We start from the raw sequence: 23,510 nt of genomic DNA on the forward strand, positions 1-23,510 counted from the left end.
AAATTAAATAAACTATGTTTACGTTACCTTGGACGGTGGTAGCCATTGCTACGTGTTCTCGACAGGTCCATGTTTCGTTTCAGGTACAAAGGTGTGAATCCATTGGTCAGACCACCAGAACCAAACTCCTCTTCCTTTTGACAAGTGTCCAGACTTTCGAAGCTACGGTAAGGTCTAATTCTGGAAAAGTGATCTACGATGTTTCCAAAACCGTTTGGTAAAACCTTGTCATAGTCCTGCTCGAGGCTGTCTGGCGACGTGTTCTCAGGATGAGAGGCGTTTGATCGATTAGGATACTCCAGCGAATCGAAGCTGTAACTGGACGGTGACAGTGTGGCACAGGTCCTTTCTAAGGATTCGAATTGCAATAGAGAGCTAGACCTTGAGGAGGCGGACGACCTCGATGACCTCGGCGATGGTGGGTAGTCGTCGAAGGTAGCCTGGTGTTCTCGATCGCTGTTACCATTGTGTTTTCGACGTCTCTTCTTCGGAACCACGGAATTGCATTCGCTTCCGCTGCCATCCAGCCTCTCGTCTTCCGAGAAATCAGCAACAAACACGAAACGGTCAACGACATAACGAGGGAAAAGGTGTAGTGTACGCGCGATGCGTGTATGAAATAATCGAATCGCTTCGATATCGAGAAAATAAAAGCGAGACAATGGTCTGATCTGATTCTACTTTTCGACATTCGAGCGACTATTTTTGGAAAGATCCAATTTGCATTCGTGTTTTGCAAAATGTTTCGATGACAGTGAAATAGAATTAACGAAGTTGTTTTTTTTACCAAGAGTAGCTAGTAAAAAATAAAATTTACTATTGTCACTTGTTAAAAAAAGAAGCGAGCTTCAGAGACTAGATTTATAAAATCAGAACAAACAGAACTGTACTGTATTTAAAAAATTACTGTATTAAAAAAGTGAATTTGTAAAAATGTTAATTTGTTAAACATATAGAACAGAGAAGTATAGCAAACGCAACCTTGAAGATACACATTTCAAGCTGCTATTTGCGTTTTCGCTCGAGACAATATGCCCTGAGCTCTATCCTACATACAAAAGTCCGTGGCATAATTACGTTTAATTGCGTGTGCTTATTAACGATCGTAAAAACCGCAAAGACATGCGTAATTAAATCTGACATCTTCTGAAGCCACATTATATCTATTTTAAGTACTTTCTTTAATTCGCTACGTCGTTTCGTTCAAATTTCGTTCAAACTAGATAAGGTACTTAAATTTTAATCGCACCGATTCAACTAATTTAACTTCAAGTTTGTGTTCATACAACTCAAGTTATCTCACTTAAAGTCGTTTAAATTTAACTAACCGGGCTCCCAATGTTTACACGAAACAGTTAAAAAGCTCACAGTGTAAACGATCTTCATCAAATTTTTTAATTCTTCGCATGATGGTTCGAGCTAAGTAAATTATAGGTTCATATTGATAAAAATGGCTTAAAGTTGCTTGAATTCAAATGACTCGGCTAATCTGAACAAAGCTTAAGTATTGATTTCCCTCTGCCGATAAAACCAAATTTCTCGATTAATCGAGCAATACGCCATCGACGTTGTAGCTAATTGATTTCCAGTGCAAAAGCCATGACGATGGTGATAAAAATGCAAATTCAGGACATTAAGGAGACGATCGCCGGCGATAGTGTCGCAATCGAATGGATCACGTCGTGAAACGTGTCGTTTACCGATTAACGAGCCGTTATCGAAGACTCGTGTCGTCGATCACGTGTCGGTAGACGGTCACGAAGTCGACAACCGGTGACCGTGTAAACGTTGCTTCCGGTTGAACGAACCACGACTTCCTGGCTGCGACACAGGACTGTCCGCCGATGCTGCATTTAAAAGCGACACGAACGCGACGATTGGCCGCCTCCTCTCGTCGAAGACCTACTTCCGTGACTTGACTTTATAAACCAGACCGCAAACCAGAGAATTCTCAGACTACCATCCTTCTCATCGTATTTCTAATCGCCAATAATAACCGACAATAATCACCGATTATGTGGAGGAAAATGATCTATTTTCGTTTGTTAACTATATTTCATCGATTAAAATTTTTGTACCGAAATAACACTAACGGTACTAGTACAGTTAGTTTCGTAAGATTTGACAAGTATGGATGTCAATTCTGATTTTTTCAAATACCTTTCGTAAAAAATCGATTGCTTTGAAAGTATTACTTACAATTACTGACGCTTAAATATCGACCAAAATATCCCTGATACCCGACAAACTTCTCTACACAAGTGAATGCAGAATAGCCTAAGCAACGGAGATTACAGTGATCCTCAAACTCGAGACGGATGCCTGATCGTTTATCTCGTACAGGTCATAAAGAAGAAATCTGTGACATTTGATGTCGTAAATGATCTCTATTTTATAAAAAATTATTGATTACGAAAATATGAAAATGCAAAGTCGAATTATGAACAGCTTATATAAAACTAGTTTAATGGCAAATATGAATAAAATAAATATGTTGATTGTGATTCCAGCAGCGAATTATTAACAACGAATGTAGACGATATTTAAAAAAATTACAAAATTTACTATTAATATAACGTAGTAAATTCATGCATATGTTGATAAATTCCAATTTAGTTTGGAGTATTGTGTACGAAGATTTCCAGGAATCTAAGAAGATAAACGCTACGAGTCGCTTTTGCACGTGTATTTCGGTATCTGATCGAATCTCATCTCGTCAGCGTCAGTCGGCTTGGAATTCTTTACAGGTCGTACTGTAGCAATTGAATTTACTCTACGACGCATTGTCCTATCGGTTTATTTTTGCATGATTGCATGCACGTGGAATTCAACGACTAGTTCATGGTAATCCTATATGAATCACATTGAAGGTGATCTAATATTAGATGGAGCGGAAGAGAATCATGCGTAGAATTGTAGACATCGACTGATCTTACCATCAAATAGAAAAAGAGCTCTATTTGTAACAATTGTATAATAAATACATTTATCATAATTTTTGTTCATGCCTGAGACGCTGGCAAAAATGAGAAATGAGAAATTCACCAGTATTTATATTAAAAAACTCTGTGATATATGTATTGAAAATAAAAATTTTCTGTTGTAAAAAACAATAACAAAGTATATATAGAATAAATATGTATATCGATGCCATCAAAATATTAATGTTTTACTTTAAATCCACATTTACTTACAGCGATACTGCGTAAATACGTATACATATACGACATGTAATTAGTAAGAACGATTAATAGTTTCACAACGAACATTTCTATGAACCTTTCAGCTTCTAATAACACACTTAATGGTGCTGGTATGAGAAGGATAATAGCGGAGACGTTGTAAATGAACGTTGTAAATGGACGTTGTAAATGGACGTTGTAATGTAGACCATTAATTGTTTGAAATGCAATTACCTAATTACACGTAAAGATACACGAATCAAAATCGAACGTTCGTGTTTCTTTCATGCTGAGTGCAATTCATTGTAAAATAATTTATAACAAGATTCGATCGATGATTCTCCATCGATTGGACATGGATGAAAAATCGTTTCAAATTTAACGGACGACCGCTGTTGCAAGAAATTACATGACGCCTGAGGAATGCAACCAGGCATACCGATACGTTACAACAGTCGTATAGCCGAAGGAATCCGCTACGAGAATAATCTTAAATCGAGTTCGAAGAACGATAAAACGTGTTTAATAACAGGCAACATCTGAAGGGTAAGGGGTAATATAAGAAATGCCACAAAACAACCATATCGAGGAAATCATTTTTAAGTTGGCAACTACTGCAGGAAACATGTGGCGACGTATTAAAAGATCCTTGCGAGAATACTTTATGCCTGTATTAATACATACTAATTTTTATTAATTCAATTGTAGTATTTCTTTGTTCAATATCAAGAGTTTAAAACATACAAATAAGTCTCTTATATCTTGTATCACTTCAATCACACAGTTTATCTTTACATCTTTTTCTAATCTTTCTTTCCAATTTTTGCTTTTAGATAGTCGGATTAATTATCTCACGTTTAAGTGTTGTAATTATCGGTAGTCGTTGTTGTATCAATAACGTTATACCATAATTAGGATTATATCATTAGATTCGTACTAAATTGTATTCTATTGCTATATTATAGCAATAGAACTAGCGTGTAATTTCTAATTAGAGTATTCGCTCTTCGAGAAGCCAAGTCTTTCAAGCATAAAAATTTGTAAGGGGCAACAAACATATTAATTCGCACTAACAATGATATTTAGAAATGCAACATTCCTCACAAAATATTTTAATCTAATTTAATTAAAATTAGAAATTGCAAAAATTAAATTCGCGGAAATTGTTAGCCGTATTTACTACCATATATTAGTGAATCAAAAAATTGTTATAAAACAGAGAATACTATCAAAAAAAAAAAAAAAAGAAATATTTACTTCTTCAAAAATATAACTGAATACTTTATACAACAATATATAAAATATAACTTGTACAAAACAAAAATGTAATACAGTAATCTTGTAACATATTAATTCTTTCTCTTATGTCGAAGCCATGTTTCCAGAGCACCGTGTTAGAAGAGATTTGAGTGTATTTACGTCAGCAGCATTATTTACAATTAAAATGATGCAACGTATGCATCGATAGTACTGAAGGTGTAATAATTAGAATATCGAAAATTTAACTAACTTAATAAGCAAACTTTGATATTGTGGAATGAAATAAAAAATATTTTTCCGTCGATACCAATTACTAGTATTATTATTACTTCAATGATATAAAATTAATAATTCTTGAAATTTTGTTTCTTTGTCATCTATCATGTGTACAAATTAAAGAACTAATTTCTGCAAGGAAGAAGAAGGATAAAAATAAATATTATACCTTTCTTATAACAGCAATAAACTGTATATGTAATATTTTCTGTAATCTAAACTGAAATCTATTTATACAATATCTGTTTCACAGGAAATATGAAACAAACGCGTTTATGATAAATGTTCGCAATTAAGTATACAAGAAAAAATGGGTCTAGAGATATAACTGTCTCTGAATCAGTTACGAACGGTACGGTTTCATTCTCCAAGAATCAATGAATTGTAGGCTCAAACTGAAAAGAGAAAGTGAACTTCCGGAGAACAATGTTTACCAACTCGAGTACCGAGTAATGAGAGAATGAGATTTCACAAAATACGTACTTATATATGCCGTATACTCCGAAACAAAAAACATACTTTCATTTATCTTTAATGGTATATGTTTTAAAACACTCAGCGATACAATGCTATACCTAAAGAAAGGAAAATCAATGAAAAGACATTCCTTCACCTATCGCCACTACGTTCCATTTCTTCGTTAATTTTCCAAAATGTATGCTTACCTGTCCTTTTTTAAGCCTTTTCTCTCCAAAGAAGAAAAATATACTATTCCGATAAGCGAACAATACTATGTATTCTGAGACTAATAAATCTTATTCTTAACAAGTTAAAGTTCAATTTCGACGCTGAAGTAAATGATCTGAACAACAATGTCTACCAATATATTCAATTCTACACAACTAAGTAACAATTGTTCGATGAACAATAAGTCAATCAATTGCTATCATTCAATAAATCAAGTCAATAACTTCCGCTGTGCTCTAACTGTATAACATAATGAATAACAACGTGACGTACACGATAATTAGTTATTAAAAATAGCTGCATTCGGATTGCATAAATAATCGAGCCAGTGCAACTTGACAATTAATTGTTGAATGCATTCCTTGTAATATAACAAAATACACAGACTAAAAGCAAAAATTATAAACAGAAGGAAAACAAAATGCTTCTATTAAAAAAATGACGTAAAATGGATCGTTTTATTAGAATTCTACTGTAAAATTTCCTCATTAAGAGGTAACGAGACAAATGATATACAGTCGCCATGTTTGGACTAGTTGCCAAATTGATATTCAACGACGTAATCCAACAATTCTGGTATTTTTAGACTTATCGTTAGACAATACATGGCAAACACATCAGTCAGAGGAATATATTGTATTTAATACATCGTGTCTTATTTCTTACCAGCCAATCTCTGCTTCGCGCGTATATGTATCACGCTTTCGGTTTCAGAGTCTGAGCCCACCCAATATGTAGTTCCACTTCGATCGGAATCGCTTTGTAGATCGTCGGATGTTTCCTCTAGAATAGTTTCTAGAAAGTCCACTTGCTGCACTAGCACTGTGTCTAGAAATCAAAGCAACGTATGTTTCAATAACAAAAATATGATTTTAATTAGCTTAGTAGAATAAGAGACAAACATGACAATAGAAACGAAAATACCTCCAATAAAGCTACTAAAGGCAAGAAGCAGTGAACTATATACAATGTACAATGTGCACAAATATTCTTTGATAAACTATGAATATTACAAGCGTAACTATGAGAATGTAAAATTCAGTTTTAATGAAGATGCTACTATGGCAATCAGTATATTAATGAGGTACAACAATTGCATTACAGATTTAAGGTCTCAAATGCTGCATAAAAAATGAAAAATTCGCTTTTTTACGTTAAAAATCAAGTATCTTTAGTTGTGATATAATTCATGTATCTTATCATTTTTTTATAACAAACTTGGACATAAATTTATTGATTCATACAAATGCATCCTGTCTGCCTGTCTGTCTGATTCTCTCCCTTTCTCTGCCTCGTAATCTCTGAAATTTAAGCGACATGTATCCAATTTCTCACAGTTTCTAATGCATCTAGGTTAATCACTTTTTAATCAATTCCAACGATCTGTATTTGAATAATACATAGTTACATATCTTTATGAAATATTGTCATACAGTCCACGTATATTTGTCTATGTATATAGAATAGAACGTGTCTTATCGCGGTTTCTATTAAACTTTTCCGCGAAGTCGTTTTCCACTTGTGAGATTTTTTATCGCAACTAACATTGTGAATTCAAATTATTATCAAAGAGCTAAAAATGGTAACCATGAATGTTCTCAAACATTCAACTGGTTAGTTAGAAAATGACATGGACTTCATCAAATCGGAAAAATTCATTGTTGGACAAAAATTTTACGGGTACAGAGTCAAGTGGTAGCCTTTTTCTATAAAATCACATTTGCATATCTGCTGCATTTCGTTCTACGATGTCCAAATTGCATGAAAGATAAGGCAGTGTACTCTTTGTACATGTTCATTAGATTACAGATAAAAAATTCTACCAAATGTCCAAATTGGACAAATTGTGAATGTGAAATTTTAAATAAAAAAAAATGTTCATTAGATTCTACAATATTTTGTAGTTAATTTTATTTAATAATATTTTTTAGTTATGTCAAATAGATTGTTCTTCTTCACAGATTATTCTTCTTCAGCTACGCTATACCAAATTTCAACATTTTTCATTTTGCACAGATTAAAGGTAAAATGAAATATAATCGAAAATTGAAACAAGCATGATATCCAATTTTAATTTATGTGTAACGTATGTAATTAGTGAGTTATAAATAAATTGTTTATGTATTTACGGGAAATTTAATCTTTAACTTGCTACTGTAGTGTCCTGGGGTATTATTTTATATGCTATAATATTTATATTATATTATATATTATAAGATAATTATATTATAAGAAATAATTTTTTGTTTCGCAGGAACACCATAGCATGGTGTATATTGTGTTTGCAATTTATTGATTACGTCGAAACAGATCTATTCGTGTTCGGCAAGAAGCAACGCGAACTTTCGTCCTTGCACTTGTACCATAATATTTTCTATTACATCCCTGGATCGCTTATAACGTTCACGTTATTCAATGCTTTTATCTTTTGGATTCTTACAAATATTCTTAAACTCAGCGAAGCCGCTAATCGCTACCATACAGATTGTAAATAACAAACTAACGAAAATCCTATTATTTTAGAAAATTAGGCAGATGCTAAAACTTTGTTGTACATGCTTCGGTATAAGTAAAATTTAATTCTAAACACGAATATAAATAAATTTCTAAATTAAAAAACAATATTTGGAATTTACATAGTTCAATTAATTTTATTCTTCTACGACATATGTATATAGATAAATGAAGTCATATCGTGAAATAACAGAAATTCTTACTATATCATGCAACTCTGTTTGTTTACCACATTTTGTTTTTTAACCATTGTTTAGGACAAAGTCACAATTTCGTATAGGTGTTACAGACAAATAAAAGAAAAGGCTACAAAAATTAAAACTTCATTACAAATTTTTAAAAATTCATTGTTATATTCATTATTATATTTTATATGTATATATCATAAATTTATATTACATTAATAACTATATACTAAACATATTATATATGCTATATTTTATACAAATTGTATATATTATATTATTATATGTATATACTATACTAATGTCATATTATACGATATTTGTATATTACAGGCACGGTTTTTGACTTTTCAATATTTTATATACTGCAAAGTTAGTGATTGCTCCGTATCAGAATTTGGAATGTACGTAGAAGTAACTAACATATTAGTCAACGTTTCCTTATATTATAAACAAAATTACATGACAAAAAACAAATAGAACTGATAATTATGAAATAATGTACGAAACACTCGTGCATTGAAATACGAATAATATTTATGAATATATGCAATGATATGATTAAAATTATTTAGTTATAAACAGTCAATATTATTTAAGCAATTAAAATGATTCATTGAACATTATATAAATACAAAATACGTAAATGCAACATATTTATACATATATTATGTTGAATATTATATGTACCTAATAAATAGTACAAACGCGCTATATTAATTTATATAGGTAATATTATGTGCAATGTACATATAGGAGAGAGTCGCGCCGTACCGACCGGATTGCAGTACTCACTAAAATTAGTTCCGGCTGTTTTTCACCAGACATTAATAATTACTTTTATTTGATTAAATAAATGAATACAACAATCCTATGTAACATAGCTCGGAAACAAAAACCTAAAAAATTGGAAATGAATATCGAAAATGAATTCGGCTGGATTATGGAATAAAAGTGCGGCTGCCTTGAGGCATCCGCCCGTCTATCACAGAATGAAGTGTAATCGTAAATAAATAAGGTAAATTGAACTAAAGATTTTTGCGAGTATTTCAGCAACTAAAGCTGAGCGACGGTAACACTTACAGGGAAAAGTTGTTCACAATATTGACTTTGAATTGAAATATTGTCCGCTTTGTAAATAATTACCTAACATTTGAATAAAAATGTGTCTAAATGTCCTTTTTTTTACATTATTGATCATTTAGATCGAAAACCTACAAATTAAATAATTGGTTGGCACCGAACAATAATTTTTCGTTTGCCATAAATTATACTTTTTCTCTTGCAAATTATCAATCCTTATTATTGAATTTCACTCTTTTCCTCTTTTTATTAAGTTCCATTTGTATTACAAACTCATTTTTGAAATTTCGTACAACTTGTACCGACTCTAGCCCAAGATACACCAAAAAGGTTTAGTGCAGTCTGATTGCTAAATAACAAAGAGACGTTGTACGTCGTAGGTCTGATTTCAAGTAATGTTGCATTGGAGAATATTGTTTTCCTGTGATATTTTATAAATCATCCATCCGATTTTTCCAAAGAAATGATTACGTGATCGATAATTAATAAATAGCTTGAATCGCGGTGACGTATATATTCAATCATGCTTTAATTCAAGATTTTATGAATGCAATACTGTTTATTTGAGCTACATATATAAACCTGTTTTTCAACTTATGAAACATTTTCCTGATATAATAATTATGTCTTATCGGAAGCATTCGAGATCTGTAGGCTATAAAATAATAGCTAATTGAAGAACTACATAATATGTGAATTGTTAACAAAACTCTCGTTTTCCAGTCTTACGTATTGCAAAATAATTTTTTCCTAGACAAGAAAATTGCTTTGTTAAAACAATGTACATGTATTCGCAATTGCGATGACTAATGAAAGATATTTTATAATTAAAATGCTTCCCAAGTCTACAATTTATATTTCCACGTAAAAAATTTTCTAGTCAAAAATTTGTGTCATTCACATTAACATTTGGGACATCGTCTAAATCTAAATTCTATTATAAATTCACAAATACAAAAAGCGTACAAGATTTAGAATTACAAGATTCTACCACCATTTCTCTAACTTCTTAATTTCTACCACAAACAATAGAAAACATGGCAAGCGTTATTTTTTTCCTAAATTAAATGGCCGTGTAACAATAATATCATGTACCAATCTCAATTTGTGTGAACCAAACATTACACGGAAAAACAAATCTAACGCATGTCTCAATAATATTGAAAACGTAATATTACATAATATTGAAAACATAATATAAAATATAATATTTTTAAGCAGAGGTTAACCTACGCGTTTCCTTTTCTTTTCTTTCCTCGCGTAAAACCAACAGATTAGACGTAATGACCATTGTGAGAAGAAATCGTCCTACGGGAACGTGCAATTTGTCTTGCACAAGTGCAAAATGCAGAGGTACGTTGAGCTATACAACATGATGGAAAAGAGAACCACCTGTTGCAGACGCCTGTTGCCGCAGTTCGTTCCGCAGCTGGGCAACGGACGTGAATAATCCGTCGCTTTGCACAAAAATAATCGGTGATCTACCTCCTTTCGCGCGCATTGCGTGTCACATCGCGTCGTTCTAATCGCACCGAATACAGAAGGAAAAACGAATGAATGAATATATGGCGCTATTGTTGCACACCTTTGAGTAACCTGTGATTACGAATCAAAGAAATAACATGTGCTTTGTGTGGTAATCATTCTTAACGTGCGTTTAATGTGGCAATTTTGTTTCTATCGATCGTAGTTAATTGACTGGTGTGAATCTGTTGGAGTTTACAGAGCGCCAAGTAGACTGTTATATTTTGTAGAACGATGATTACCTCATAATTAATTAGACTTAGACGTATATTTTGAAGAATATAGCGATAAGAGACAAAACAAAAATAGTTGACTTTTTCCTAAAGTAGGTGAACAATTTCCCGAATGTAATAAAGAAAGAAAATAGAAGATTTTCTTAGTAAACGTTTTAGTCTAGTGATCATCATGCTTTCAAATCTTTCAAGTGATCGACAATCTTACACAATAATTTATCTTACTCTTAAATTCTACAATTTTGCAACGCTCTATATGCGTGTATATGTTTGTTATTATTATATATATATATATGTATTTAATAACACTTATGAGTTATATATATTTCGCAAAGAATCGAGTATTTTTCTCGAGTATGAAAACTACGATCGACACCTAGGTAGCTGGTATTTATAGTTTTTCATTGACTCTCACACGTTAGCCCACGGTTATAGAAAGTAGCCTACATTAACTGCAGTCATTAACAGGCGATTTGTATTCAAACTCGCGCTATTTTCTATCCAATGGAAATTGCGGTAATGATACAAGTCTCCGTCGATATCTAGAGCGTAGACGAATAGAGGGCTTCTGGAACTCATAATAAATAACGAGGCTTCTTGTTTAATATAATATTTACGACAGATTACAACCAGATCAATGGTATCAACAAGAACGATCTGTTAACAAGGTAAAGGTACCTGTATGTAAAAGATTCTTTTAATTCTACTAATGTTCGTGGCTCCCGTGTTTGAATAGATCAATCGTTTGCAATAAAAGATACTACGTTTGGTTCGAAAAGTATTGGTCGTCACTATCACTTTTACTTTATCATAGAACGGAAGGAAAGTATTCTCGTTTTGTGACTCGGAATTTATGCGAACAAATCAATGTTAAGTTCATGTAAAACAAAAACCGAGAAATCTACATGTAATTAACCATTCACATTTTTCAAATGCGATCTCTGTAGAAGCAAAGAGAACAGAAATATTGAAAGCACAGTAAAATTTTCAATGCGGGATTTTTAATATCTTAATTTGATTTGTATCTGAGGAAAGATTATATTATACATTTTCGTTGACGTAATACTAAACAGATGGTCACAGTTCAGATTCGCATATTGTTTAAAGTTTAAGCGGTGATAGAAAGTGAAATAGTAACAGTACGAACCATTAGTCCGTAGATCCTCGTGCGTAGGTTGAAAATGGGAACGATGCTGTAATTGGAAACCATAGGCCGGAAGCCACGGATTCGGTCCGTTCACCAGATCCATATCCAATGCTTCGAACGTGGTCGGTGGCTCTTCGTCGTCCTCGGCCTCGACATCGAGCTTCGTGGACGACGTGAGCGTCGTGGCCGTGGTCATTGTGGTCGTCAACGTTGTCGCATTCAGCTCCTTCGTGCTCATCTCCAACCGGTGGAGACAGAGACGTGTCCAGCTGTGTTCGGTGACTGACAGTCATTAATCGCTTCGCCGAACTGTGAACGTTCTTTCCGCGTTTCCTGGCCGACCCTCATGCTCTGCCCTCGAACCCTTTCCGCTACGAAGTCATCGTTTTCTAGAACAGTGAATACGCACTTCCATTCATACGCTTACATATTCTGACGCTTCTATTAAATAAGAAACTTGGAGAAAAAATGGAAGGAGTTTTTTCCAAAAAAAATAAAAACGATACGTAACATTCGTATCGATGTGTCTATAAGACTTTATTGTAAATTCCCAATGTCTTCCCAAACATACCGAATTTTTCTATTAAAGTATAGTTTTATCTACGATTTTCCGAAATTAATGATTATATCATTTCTACTATTTTTCTTCCGAGTTTCTTAAATATCTCTTTGTTATATCTAACGAAACCAAACACTTAATAAAAGGAAGGATTTAGTAACTGTCATAGAACGATATAAGAACATTACAGAACGACACAGGAAGAAAAGCAATATGTATGCACATATTCTACATTCATATTATACAACGGTTACATATAAATACCTACACGTATTATGCAACTTAACTAACTAGTTCAAATTCGATATGAAAAGTGCTTATACAAGAAAAACAAAGATTGAGAATATAGCGAAAAAAGGCAGTTCGCGAGAAATTACGTAACGGAAAAGATGCGTGATTTGTTAAACCTACGAAGCGGTGTTGCGTGCACAGAATCGAAATGATCACGAAGACTTTGTCAGTAGTTTATGAACCGTAGCGATTCGCGGAACTTTCAATGGCTCTTTCGAATTCTAAACGGCGATTGGGTAGCCGGTAATATTGTAGAAAATGAACAGTACGCTTTATAGGTGAAATTTAATGCCCGTTAGAGGAATCGTTAGGCGGGAGTAAGTAGTAGCTACGTGGCGCGTATAATTTCAGTGACGCAATTTTCTGCTTTGCAGCAAATAACGAAACGGTGCGGAATTATTTATTCTCGTTACTGTGGTTAATAGACCAACTGCTCCAAAGAAACGTGAGGTACTAGTGGTACGACCGTTATTTCAAAAAATGGACAGATGATGTACATTTTCTGTGGCATTAATGGTATGTTTAACTTTTAGGTTTGAATTCCATTTCTACGCTTTTGCTATTCATAACTGATTATTTTTGTATTGCTTACATAATTTGACTCCTTAATGATTACTTAATTTATTATTTATATTCACAAGCTCGTGTCAGTGTACAATTGTTATGTTTACTTATATAAACGACTTATTTATTCAAATCGTGAAATTACCTACTCAATGTAAATTTTAAAGTAATATGTAATGACTTTATTCATGCAAAATAGAGGATTGCATGATGTTTAGATATCTTAAATTGTTCATTAATGTTTCTTATCTAAAGCAATATGCAACAAACGCATTAAGACGCAAAATTATTTAACGCAATTAAACGCAAAAGAATAAAATTCTTTTCATAAATTAAACTAAATTACAGAACAAGCGTTCTAACTGTTTACAACAAGCTGCAAGATCCCGTATACAATTTATTTTAAACAAATACGCAATTTCGATTCGATCGATTCTGCGCAGATCCCTTCAACGATGACCGTGAAACGATTTACTCTCGCGCCTCTCACCGCCCACTGAAATCGAGGTTTCACGGTGTTTTAATTAAAAAACAATACTCGCGCGAAAGAAACGCGTGGGTGTAATGATCAACCTCGAAGAATCACGCACTGATATACGAACACCGTAAAGATCTACGAAGGAATCCGTTGGCCGCTCGTAAGTACACGTATGTACACGTACACACGATGTTGCACGAAAGAAACGACGACGGATCTACCTTGTTGCACGTGGTGTAACGTTAAATATTACCGCGGGCCGGGGATTTAAACGACGCGATGCAACGCGACGCGGCCGGAATCTCCGCGCGCAGCAGAAGTTACGCATGCGTAATTGGATAAAGATCGAGAGAGGTTGTCGCCCCTCGGCGATTCTCGCTGGCTCTCTCTTCCTGAAACATCGCCAAAAGCACCAGGAAATTTTATTGCGGCTGGACGAGCTGAAAAACGATACGCGTGCTCGTAATTTCATAACGCCCGGACGCTGAAAAAGAAAATCCACTTCCCAAAGAAATCGAAATATCTCGTCGTCGTCTGTAATTATCTCTGCGTTTTATTATATCGATCCACGATTGGAATAATCATTCTCCTCCAGTGCAACTCCTTCCACATTTCGTCCACGTATTCATCGAAATTAGTTTATATTTGTTTATACCGTCGGTTCATGTTCAATAGCGGCAGATACGAGGACGATATCTTTACGTTTTGTACAAAATATGGTTATCGTGTGATAATATTTTTAGATTTATCTCTGAAAGATCTACATAATATAACTGATAAACAAAACACTATAATTGACACGAAAGACGGAAGGTTTACTTAATACAGTTATATGAAAATAAAAATACAATAGAACTGATATAAGAAAAGGAAACGTTATACCGTCCATAAAGGGAAAAAAGGAGAATATTAGACGAAACTATAAAGAAATAACGGATAACGAGAAAATGTCCGTTCGATATTTTCAGTTCTTTAAAAGATGCTATTTTACTTCGCTTAATGACCAAGTTACGTTGAATGCAATTGTATCAATTACCGTGAGACTCAGCGGAAAATGCACAAGCCACAGGTGAAAATGCACGCACGATCCTTGAGCGAACGTTCAATGTTTTATGTCACGATTGAGGATGCCGGAGCGCATAATACCGTGCTTAAACGGTACTCGATCTAGAGTACTGACGTATGGGATGATACCCGATACAAACCACGGGATGGAAAAACATTTTCTAAATTGACGTTCTTTTTGCGTCATTCGACTTATATAATATGGTACGTGCTCTCTAGATCATGCGATCAGTTGCTATAATTCAACGCGGATCGCAGTTCTGTACAAACAAGTGTGTTCCTAGTAGCTCTTTATAGAATTTGTCACAATCAGCTGATGAGTATTTATATGGAAGATAGGGTCAAATGCGGGTGATTGAGTGGTCATTAAATTGTCCAAGATGGACAAGAATTGTTACATTTGAAGAAAGAATGCTCAAGATCCTTTAAATTTACAAAAGGACTCTAAGAACTTAGACAGGGTATATATACAATCTGCTTCATGTTGCATAACGCACCCTTTCCTAACTATATGGACTGTAAAAATAAATCTAGGAAAATAATAGTGTGAAAAAATGACGCATTTCATGAATCTTTTTTCATATTTGTAAGATTTTAATATAAATATTGACCATGAATCGATTAGCATATTCATGTTGTAATCATAACTTCCTACTAGTAGTCTACAATATATAATATTAATGGTCAGCACTACATTTTTCTCTACAACAAAAGAAAACTGTTGTTTTTATTTTTTTGTAATAATTTTATTAGTAGAGTAGAACCAGATATCTTCTCTCTTCTATTTTGAATAATTTTTTGAAATATATAAAGAAGAACGATAAATTAGGCACCATTTTCATTTTACGGCAGTAATTCTCAATTATTATCTTACGCACCAGTTTCTCCACACCTCAATTTATGAAACAAAACTATAATTAAATTGAAAATATCTACTTTACATCCGTAAAATATTGCCATAAACATGAATGATAAATTACTTTACCCACTACTTTCAACGCGATAAATTTGCTACTCTTGCAACTACTTTTCAATTCTGAACTATGATTCCGTAACGCCGCAACACATTAATGCTTCACTATCTTTCAAAGCAAAAAGAATACATCAATATCTATCAGAGCCTATTGCTTCAAAAGTAATTATTTCATGGTTTATTCAAACAATTTTCTGTAACGTTGCTAAAAACATTAGAGGTAAATTAATTACTGCATCTAATTTTAGATAATGATTATCGGTCGATACCTTATCGTAGTCATATCATGATGATATAATGATATCAATCATTCACGACATAATAATTGCTACACTACACAAATTTTACAGATATAATTACTACTACAAAACGACTGATCATGCATATTTGACGTACATATGAAATTTACTTAAAACATAGCTAACTAACATTTTAACTTAAACAAATGTCTTAATTCAACTGTCTCAGATTGTGCAGCATTCTCGTGACATTTGTTAGTTGTCCTTGACGGACAACCTTAAAGAAAAAGGATACGAACTGTTTCATTCTACTTGCCACGTCACGTGTAATTCTTTATTTAATAGTTTCAACCAAGTACATACTTACTACACGTTACCGCTTAATTTACTACAATGTATGGAAGCAAAAGCATTAAAAGCGGCAGTCAAACGCGCAGCGACAAAAGAACCAAGGGCTAAGAATAATGTATTCGATAAAATCTTTTCGCTAGGTACTTCCGTTAATTGGTTTCGAATCGATTCCTCAATTTTTGAGGAAATATATCGTAACATTTACTTTATGATAGATTATTTGTTTCTTTGATAAGACAACAGAGGATAAATCAAGCGTTCAATAACCTGGATTTACAATATATGATTTTGCATCAAGCATCGCAACCTTTAACACGTTTCTGTAGCCACTTTCACTTTACATAACACGTTTTATGCTGCAGATGTGTTTAGTAATCCAACAATATTCGCATGATTAACATCTATCAAGAAAAAATTAATCCTTCTGTCCATTGATTAACGTCATAAATAGATTAGTTATATTACTATATCAAGAGCTGGTTAATTCTATAACGTAAATGTAACGCAACTTTGCCATACTCTATTGAGCCTTAAATTTGAGCAATTATGCAGCTAGCGCTACTAAGAACGTACGTACGTCACATATCTAAATTAACTAATTTATTTTCGAATCTTATCAATGAAATTGCAACTATAACTATAAATAAAACATATTTCACGAATCATAACTGGCATATTATCGAATTGTCGTTACGAGAACACAGATATATCGAAAAAGAAGAAAGAAGTATAATGAACGATAATACGCTGGTTTCTCCTCTATATCGACATCCGACAAAATAAAACGAGTTGCCTCTGTACACACTTGAACCGTGACAGCTGTCAAAAGTAGCGAAGCGTCCACGACGCAACGCAGGCGCGAGAGCGATCATTGAATGAAAGAAGACAGAGAGAAAGAGAATGAAGGTAAAAGAAGATAGAAAGGAAAGAGCAAAGAGAGGTGGACGATCGCGTAAACACGCAAGTCTTACGTTGTTACAAGTGAGACGGAAGTAACGAGTTAAGGATAAAGAAAGAGAGAAAGGTTAGAACCGCATAGTGAATTCCGAGTGCGACGGCGCGGTGGTGGATACCTGTCAGCGCACATTCCACGATCCCACAGCGTGCTTTCGCCTCGTCGTTTACTACCACTGGACTTTTGCCTTCCTAACGGCAAGAGTACGTAGTCACATACACCGCCAGTGTAATCCAGAATGGGATTTAAACGCACACACTCCAACTTGTTCATGAAAAAAACGTATCACTTGTCACAATAGCCGGTGGATCGCGTGTTGCTCGCGGCGCGAACATGGCGCACAATTCGTATGGCGTTCACCACTAAAAAGCACAAGCGATAGAACAACAGGGATTCTCTACGGTGTGAGAGGATCTTGAAGGAACGACGCGAACAATGGAACGTGACTTAAGGCTTAAGGACACCGGAGAGCGCGAGAGCCAACTTTACACCGCGGGGTAAATACTAGAACAAAACTCGCTGCTTTCGCCCGCGGAGCGCGGCCGTGCTGGCCAATCCCCACCCGCGCAACGCCGCCACGTGGTACACAGCTTAACCAATCACAAACTGGTTACGCGGGGCCCCCCGGACGTGTTTGTAAAGCCGGCTTGCTACCGATCAGTTTCTTCTCTTCTTCTCTCGTACCGATTTAACATTTGGACAACATAAAGGAACACGAAAAGTCGCTTTCTTTCTGCCAATATACTCGAGCTGATCCTTTTTCTTCCTTTCGCGTAACAATGCTTCACCGCTTCATGACCAAGAAAATCGGTACGCATGATTCGGAAGAAGAGATTGCAACAGAACTAAATGGAAAATCGACTAAAATATCTTTTCGCTGTGGGATAAACACACTAAAGAAACTCACTGGTATTACATACAACATGTACCGTGGATAACTTTCCAGTCTCTATTATCATAATGCCGGTATGTAACGTTAAAACGACTGGATAAAACGAGAGAACAGTATGTGCATTTCTAAAATTTTTTAGTGATAGGACAATTTGTCAAGATATATAGAGTTCCCTCTCGTGTTATCCATTTATCTTAAATTGGTACAAAGATACGTGCCAAAATATTACACTTCCATTGACGTGTCTTGTTATTTTGCTTCGAAAAAGGGCCACCTGCTTGTCAAAATATCTCGTTGTTATCACGAAACATCTCGTTGTAAACTATGCATACGCGACCAGCATTTATTACATAGATCTGCATACACAACTCAATAGACCTGCGAGCGACTGAATACATAACTACAAACATTGCCTTGAATCGTGATCAATAAAATCGACTTAAGCGATATGTTTTGTGATTTGTTTTATGAGGACAATCAGATATCTAAATAACAGAGTTAGTCATACCTGTTATACCATTACGTTTCCTATCAAAATAAAACAATCAACGTGTATATGAATCAAACTCAGCGGTAAAATGAAATTATTATATACTTTATATTATATATTATGATAACATATGTTGTGATAACACGTGTTATCCAGTGATAAGACATCTTCAGCGTAGAACAGAAAAATTATTTAATAAATCGTCGAAAGAAAATGATTCATATTTTTTTGTAGCGCTTTATTATCTACATAATTAGCAAACAACTAATATTAGAATATTTTGTTTTTCATATTGTGAGTCAATATTTTGATCGTATTCACGACAGAGCCAAAGATTCTTTTATTATTTACGATATAGATATAAACTCTATCAGCTGATCAATCGGTGTAATACATTATATCTGAATACTTGCTATCTATATAAAATCATTATAGCAAACAATTACCTTCTTCATCCAGATTATCAGCAACTAAATGAAATAGTCAGACACACATATGCAATGAAGTAAGACGATAAAAATATGTTGCAAGGCTTGCATAATTCAATATCCGATATAAATATTGTGACCAAATACGACTGCACGATGTTCATCACAAACGATCTGTCATGTTTTACGCAAGACATAGACCATCTTATGACGGAAGACGCAATGCTTCGTTCCACCGAATTTCTAACGGGTAACCTCTTTCGAAAGGAAAGTTCGATCGGTACATCGATCCAGTCATCGAAACGAACGACAGGCGGCTCTGAATTCAACTCGAGAGATCGCAGGATCCATCTCGTGGCCATATGTGTGATGAGAGGAGCAGGTATGTAACGGGCCAGGGGCCACTTATCTGTTGTCCGGTGGAATTTAGTTTCTTTTTTTGAGGCAGGTCACTGACACCGAACGGCAATGGATTGACGCGGCGAGGTCAAGTCCTACGTGCGCTGTCGACAATACTTCACGTTTAAAGGTATCACCAAACATTCCTTGCGGGATATCGCGTTACTTACGCCGATACGGAACCATGATCAATCGTCCGAACCCAGTCTCTGACTATACAACGAAAGATTCAAGTCGTAAATCGTTGCGGAAGGTGCAAATGGTGTAGCTTATGGTGGTAAACAACATAGCTGTAATACGTCTATTTTGGAAGGAAAGAAAAGTGTTTCGAACGTTGTTCTTCTTTAATTTATGCCGAAACGTATAGTTTGTGGTCTGTCATATTTGAATTAATAATTGCGTAGAATTGACAACTAATCAAAGCCTACGTTCGATGCGCGCGCAACATTACCTACTTAGGAAGTGCTTGAAAAAATATACTTACAAAACTAGTTTTTCTAGTTGACATTAATTTTTCAATTTATGAACAACAGGTTTATATTACACGTTGCTGTCATTCATTAAATCAGCTCTCATATGATATCGTAGTTGCTCATGTCTGAAGTGTCACGTACATATTCAGATATTTCCTACACTCATCTTTTGATGAGTATAATATTTTTATTATACTCGTCAGATGTGTCCTTTTATTTACATAATTTAATTTCTCTATCTAGTTTTTTCTATTTGACTGAAGAGCAAAAATTTCCAAATCCTATTTCTATTATTTCTAATTATTCAAAATAATAATTCTAAGGATTTTTAAAATCGAGGATGCTGATGATTTCATAAAGTGATTTCTTATGAATTATGTATGATATATGCTTAGTGAAAAACTCATAATAATACATAAGATACATATTTCATAAAATTATCAAAGAATGATGATATGATATACAATGAATTAACGCTGAATAGTAAATAGATAATTACACTCGTCTACAAACATTAACCAGGTTGGTATTGTAAAATGGAGTACGAGTTACGTACGTATACACAATACACAATGTAGTGATTTTTACAGCAACCGCTTCTCAGAGCATCTTTCAGAGTCAGAGTGGGAAATATACAAATGAATTCCTAGCATGAGAACGAAAATAACGGCACTTACTATTAAAATAGAGGTTAGTAATTAATTATCGAAGCACCTTGAAGAAGACTTATTTAATTTTTTCTCTCTTTTTCAATATCACGGAATAATTTCGATATGTATGGTAAATATTTTTATATCGTAAGATATGCGAATATGTTGCGTTTCTACTTCTATTTTAATGATATTTTTCCGACTTCATACTAAAATGTAGGAACGTTATTAAATAACTAATTAAATCTTAGTAGAAAGTAAATTAATGGTTTCATTTTATCCCGATTAGATAGACATCAAATGTTACCTGAATATCAAATACTATATACAAGGATTGATTAATAGAATAATAGAATAACACCATAAAATAATAGAATAATACCTAAATAGTAGAATAATACTATTATTCATACAGATTTTGTTAAAGCAAAAATAAAACAGTTTACAACAACTTGCTCGATTAGGTAATATTTTATCCATGTAACTGTAATTCGTAGAAAATATGTATTTTCTCGCAAGTTTGTAAACTATTTATGGAAATTTTCAAATATCTACATTACTACTAGATATTATACTATTATATTGTTACCTAATACTAGATTTTAGTAACTTCTACTTTTCAAACTTGACCATTGTGAAAAGGCTCGTCAAAAACACAGAGTAACATCTCGAAATTTCGCCTTCCAAGTGATGTGATATTATTCTGTAATTCTATTGCTAACTGATTGAGTTCTCTTCCTAAAAGTAACACTCTTAATATCATTAACTTTGGCAGCAAGTTCTGATGAAATGATGAGCTTCTCCGAGCTTCTCTGTTTCCTTCAAAGCAATATCCGACTCCGAAGAACCACTATGAACTTTTCTTTGATTATTAATTTATTTGAAAATTGTGTCACATCCCAATGATCATTATCCCGAACGATTGTTACTTTGCATTACAAATCGATTTATCTATAATAGACATTTAGAAATGGTGAAATATTCTCATTACATATATTGTATGTATGTATATGCTTCATTTCTGGGCAAACGGTTGACGACCGCATGAATTGTTCTAATTAAGTTGATCAGATCCAATTAAAGACTCTTTATGCCCCTTCGCAGCTAATTCCTCCCTTCTTCGATTAAAAGGAGACAGATGTACTTGTATCAATTAATTATTTTTTCAGTTATGAATGACTTTTTGATAAGAGAATCTAGAAATACTTACACTTACACAGATGTTTCATTGTTGAGTTCCCTAAATTTTACCAGAAAATTTTTCGTTAAATTATCAATAGTATATAATAAATGGTAAAGGCAACGATTATGTAAAAATCTGAGGTAACAGTAAACGTTTTCGCTAAATATGTATGTCAGGCTGACTAAAATCTCCCACATATATTTCAACGCGAAACAAACACAATCCTTTCACTTATCACTTCCTGAAATCTGATTTCAGTTTTACCTTAGTTCTAAATTTCTGCAAAATTAATACTAAGTTTCAGCGTGTGTACACAAGTTACACGTTATAAATATCCCAAATAACATTCTTGATTGAACATTTCGCTGAAGCTGAAAGATTTCATACTCGAAATTTAAATACGGATGAGAAATCATTATACAGAAATTAATTGTGCTTTCACTGTGCTGTGCATAATCTGTTTTTCTTCACTTATTACTATATTAGCTGCCCGTGCGCGAATTTACCCGCTTAGTATTTATTTTTATGACAATTTATGTTTATTATTCTCTGTTTGAATACCATTTAAGAGTTGAATTTCGAAAAACGGTCGGAAACGCATTTGTTTATTTGTAATGAGGAGTTTGTTTGCTGATTTTCACATTCCCAATTTTAATAACTCATTGGATAAGGAGTTTATCCTGTTTTTACTCCTTTAAGGTCCATATTTCCAAAATCCTTCTTTACTCTACATCTACATCACAGAGGATGTACATATACCGTTCAAATTTCTCGTTTCTGAACAAAAATAAATAATCTGGCGGCAAGAATTGAACTACGTATGCAAATAAGTTAAAAATATAGAGTAAAATTTGTTCACAAGATGTGTTTTCGACAAAAATAAACTTGAAAGTGTATGATGCGCGTGTATCAAACCAGTTTTTAACTAAACATATTCAACATTTATGGGCTTGAAAATAAAGCCTTAAACGAAAATATTTTATTTTACATTCTTGTCTTATTTTCTCATGTATACATCTCTTGCATATTTTTCCATATTTTTGACTTATTTTTTCATGTAGGACCGCCGTGTAGCCAATTGTACCACCAGTTACGAACCACCCTGTATAGATTACGGATTTTTATGCGATTTCATATTTTTATGGATACAAATACAAATACAAATGGAACAAATGGACAAAACAAATGGAACTGAAAACGTGATTTGTTCCGTCCACTAAATATTACAGAGAGCACATTATTGCAGATATTTCTGCACATTATGTATCTACATTCTATACATTTTTACACTTTTAAATTTTCCGTAAATGCATAAACACCTGCAGTTTATTTATCAGATATAGTAAAAATGTATCGAATACTAATTATAATGAAAACACTCTAAATATCTAAAGATTTACGACAGACATGAAAGGTTGGGAGAAAACTC

General features: G+C 33.7%; 1 protein-coding gene and 1 long non-coding RNA gene across 11 annotated transcripts in view; one reads left to right on the top strand and one right to left on the bottom strand.

Moving 5' to 3' along the window:
- The window catches only part of LOC126864671 (uncharacterized), a 73,749-nt gene extending 55,698 nt beyond the window's left edge, over nt 1-18,051 (bottom strand). For 8 of the 9 annotated variants that reach the window (XM_050616219.1, XM_050616222.1, XM_050616221.1 and 5 more), the window contains exons 1-4: nt 17,685-18,051; nt 12,092-12,480; nt 6,072-6,233; nt 28-535 (exon numbers count right to left, since the gene is read on the bottom strand). In XM_050616219.1, coding sequence (XP_050472176.1) covers nt 28-535; nt 6,072-6,233; nt 12,092-12,329 — 908 coding nt within the window. In that variant the 5' untranslated portion in view covers nt 12,330-12,480; nt 17,685-18,051. Of the gene's footprint in view, nt 1-27; nt 536-6,071; nt 6,234-12,091; nt 12,481-15,019; nt 15,184-17,684 lie in introns of those variants that run through there. The other variant, XM_050616218.1, reaches the window with a different exon arrangement.
- Nucleotides 18,052-18,284: 233 nt separating this feature from the next.
- On the top strand, nt 18,285-21,491 carry LOC126864687 (uncharacterized). Of its 2 annotated transcripts, none has more exons than XR_007689294.1 (3): nt 18,285-18,532; nt 19,408-20,770; nt 20,827-21,491. It is a non-coding gene; the product is annotated as an uncharacterized LOC126864687 (long non-coding RNA). The 2 variants fall into 2 exon arrangements; XR_007689293.1 differs by having other exon boundaries at nt 20,839-21,491.
- The last annotated feature ends 2,019 nt before the right edge of the window (nt 21,492-23,510 follow it).

Source organism: Bombus huntii, chromosome 4 (genome assembly GCF_024542735.1).
Source record: "Bombus huntii isolate Logan2020A chromosome 4, iyBomHunt1.1, whole genome shotgun sequence".
NCBI lineage: Eukaryota > Metazoa > Arthropoda > Insecta > Hymenoptera > Apidae > Bombus > Bombus huntii.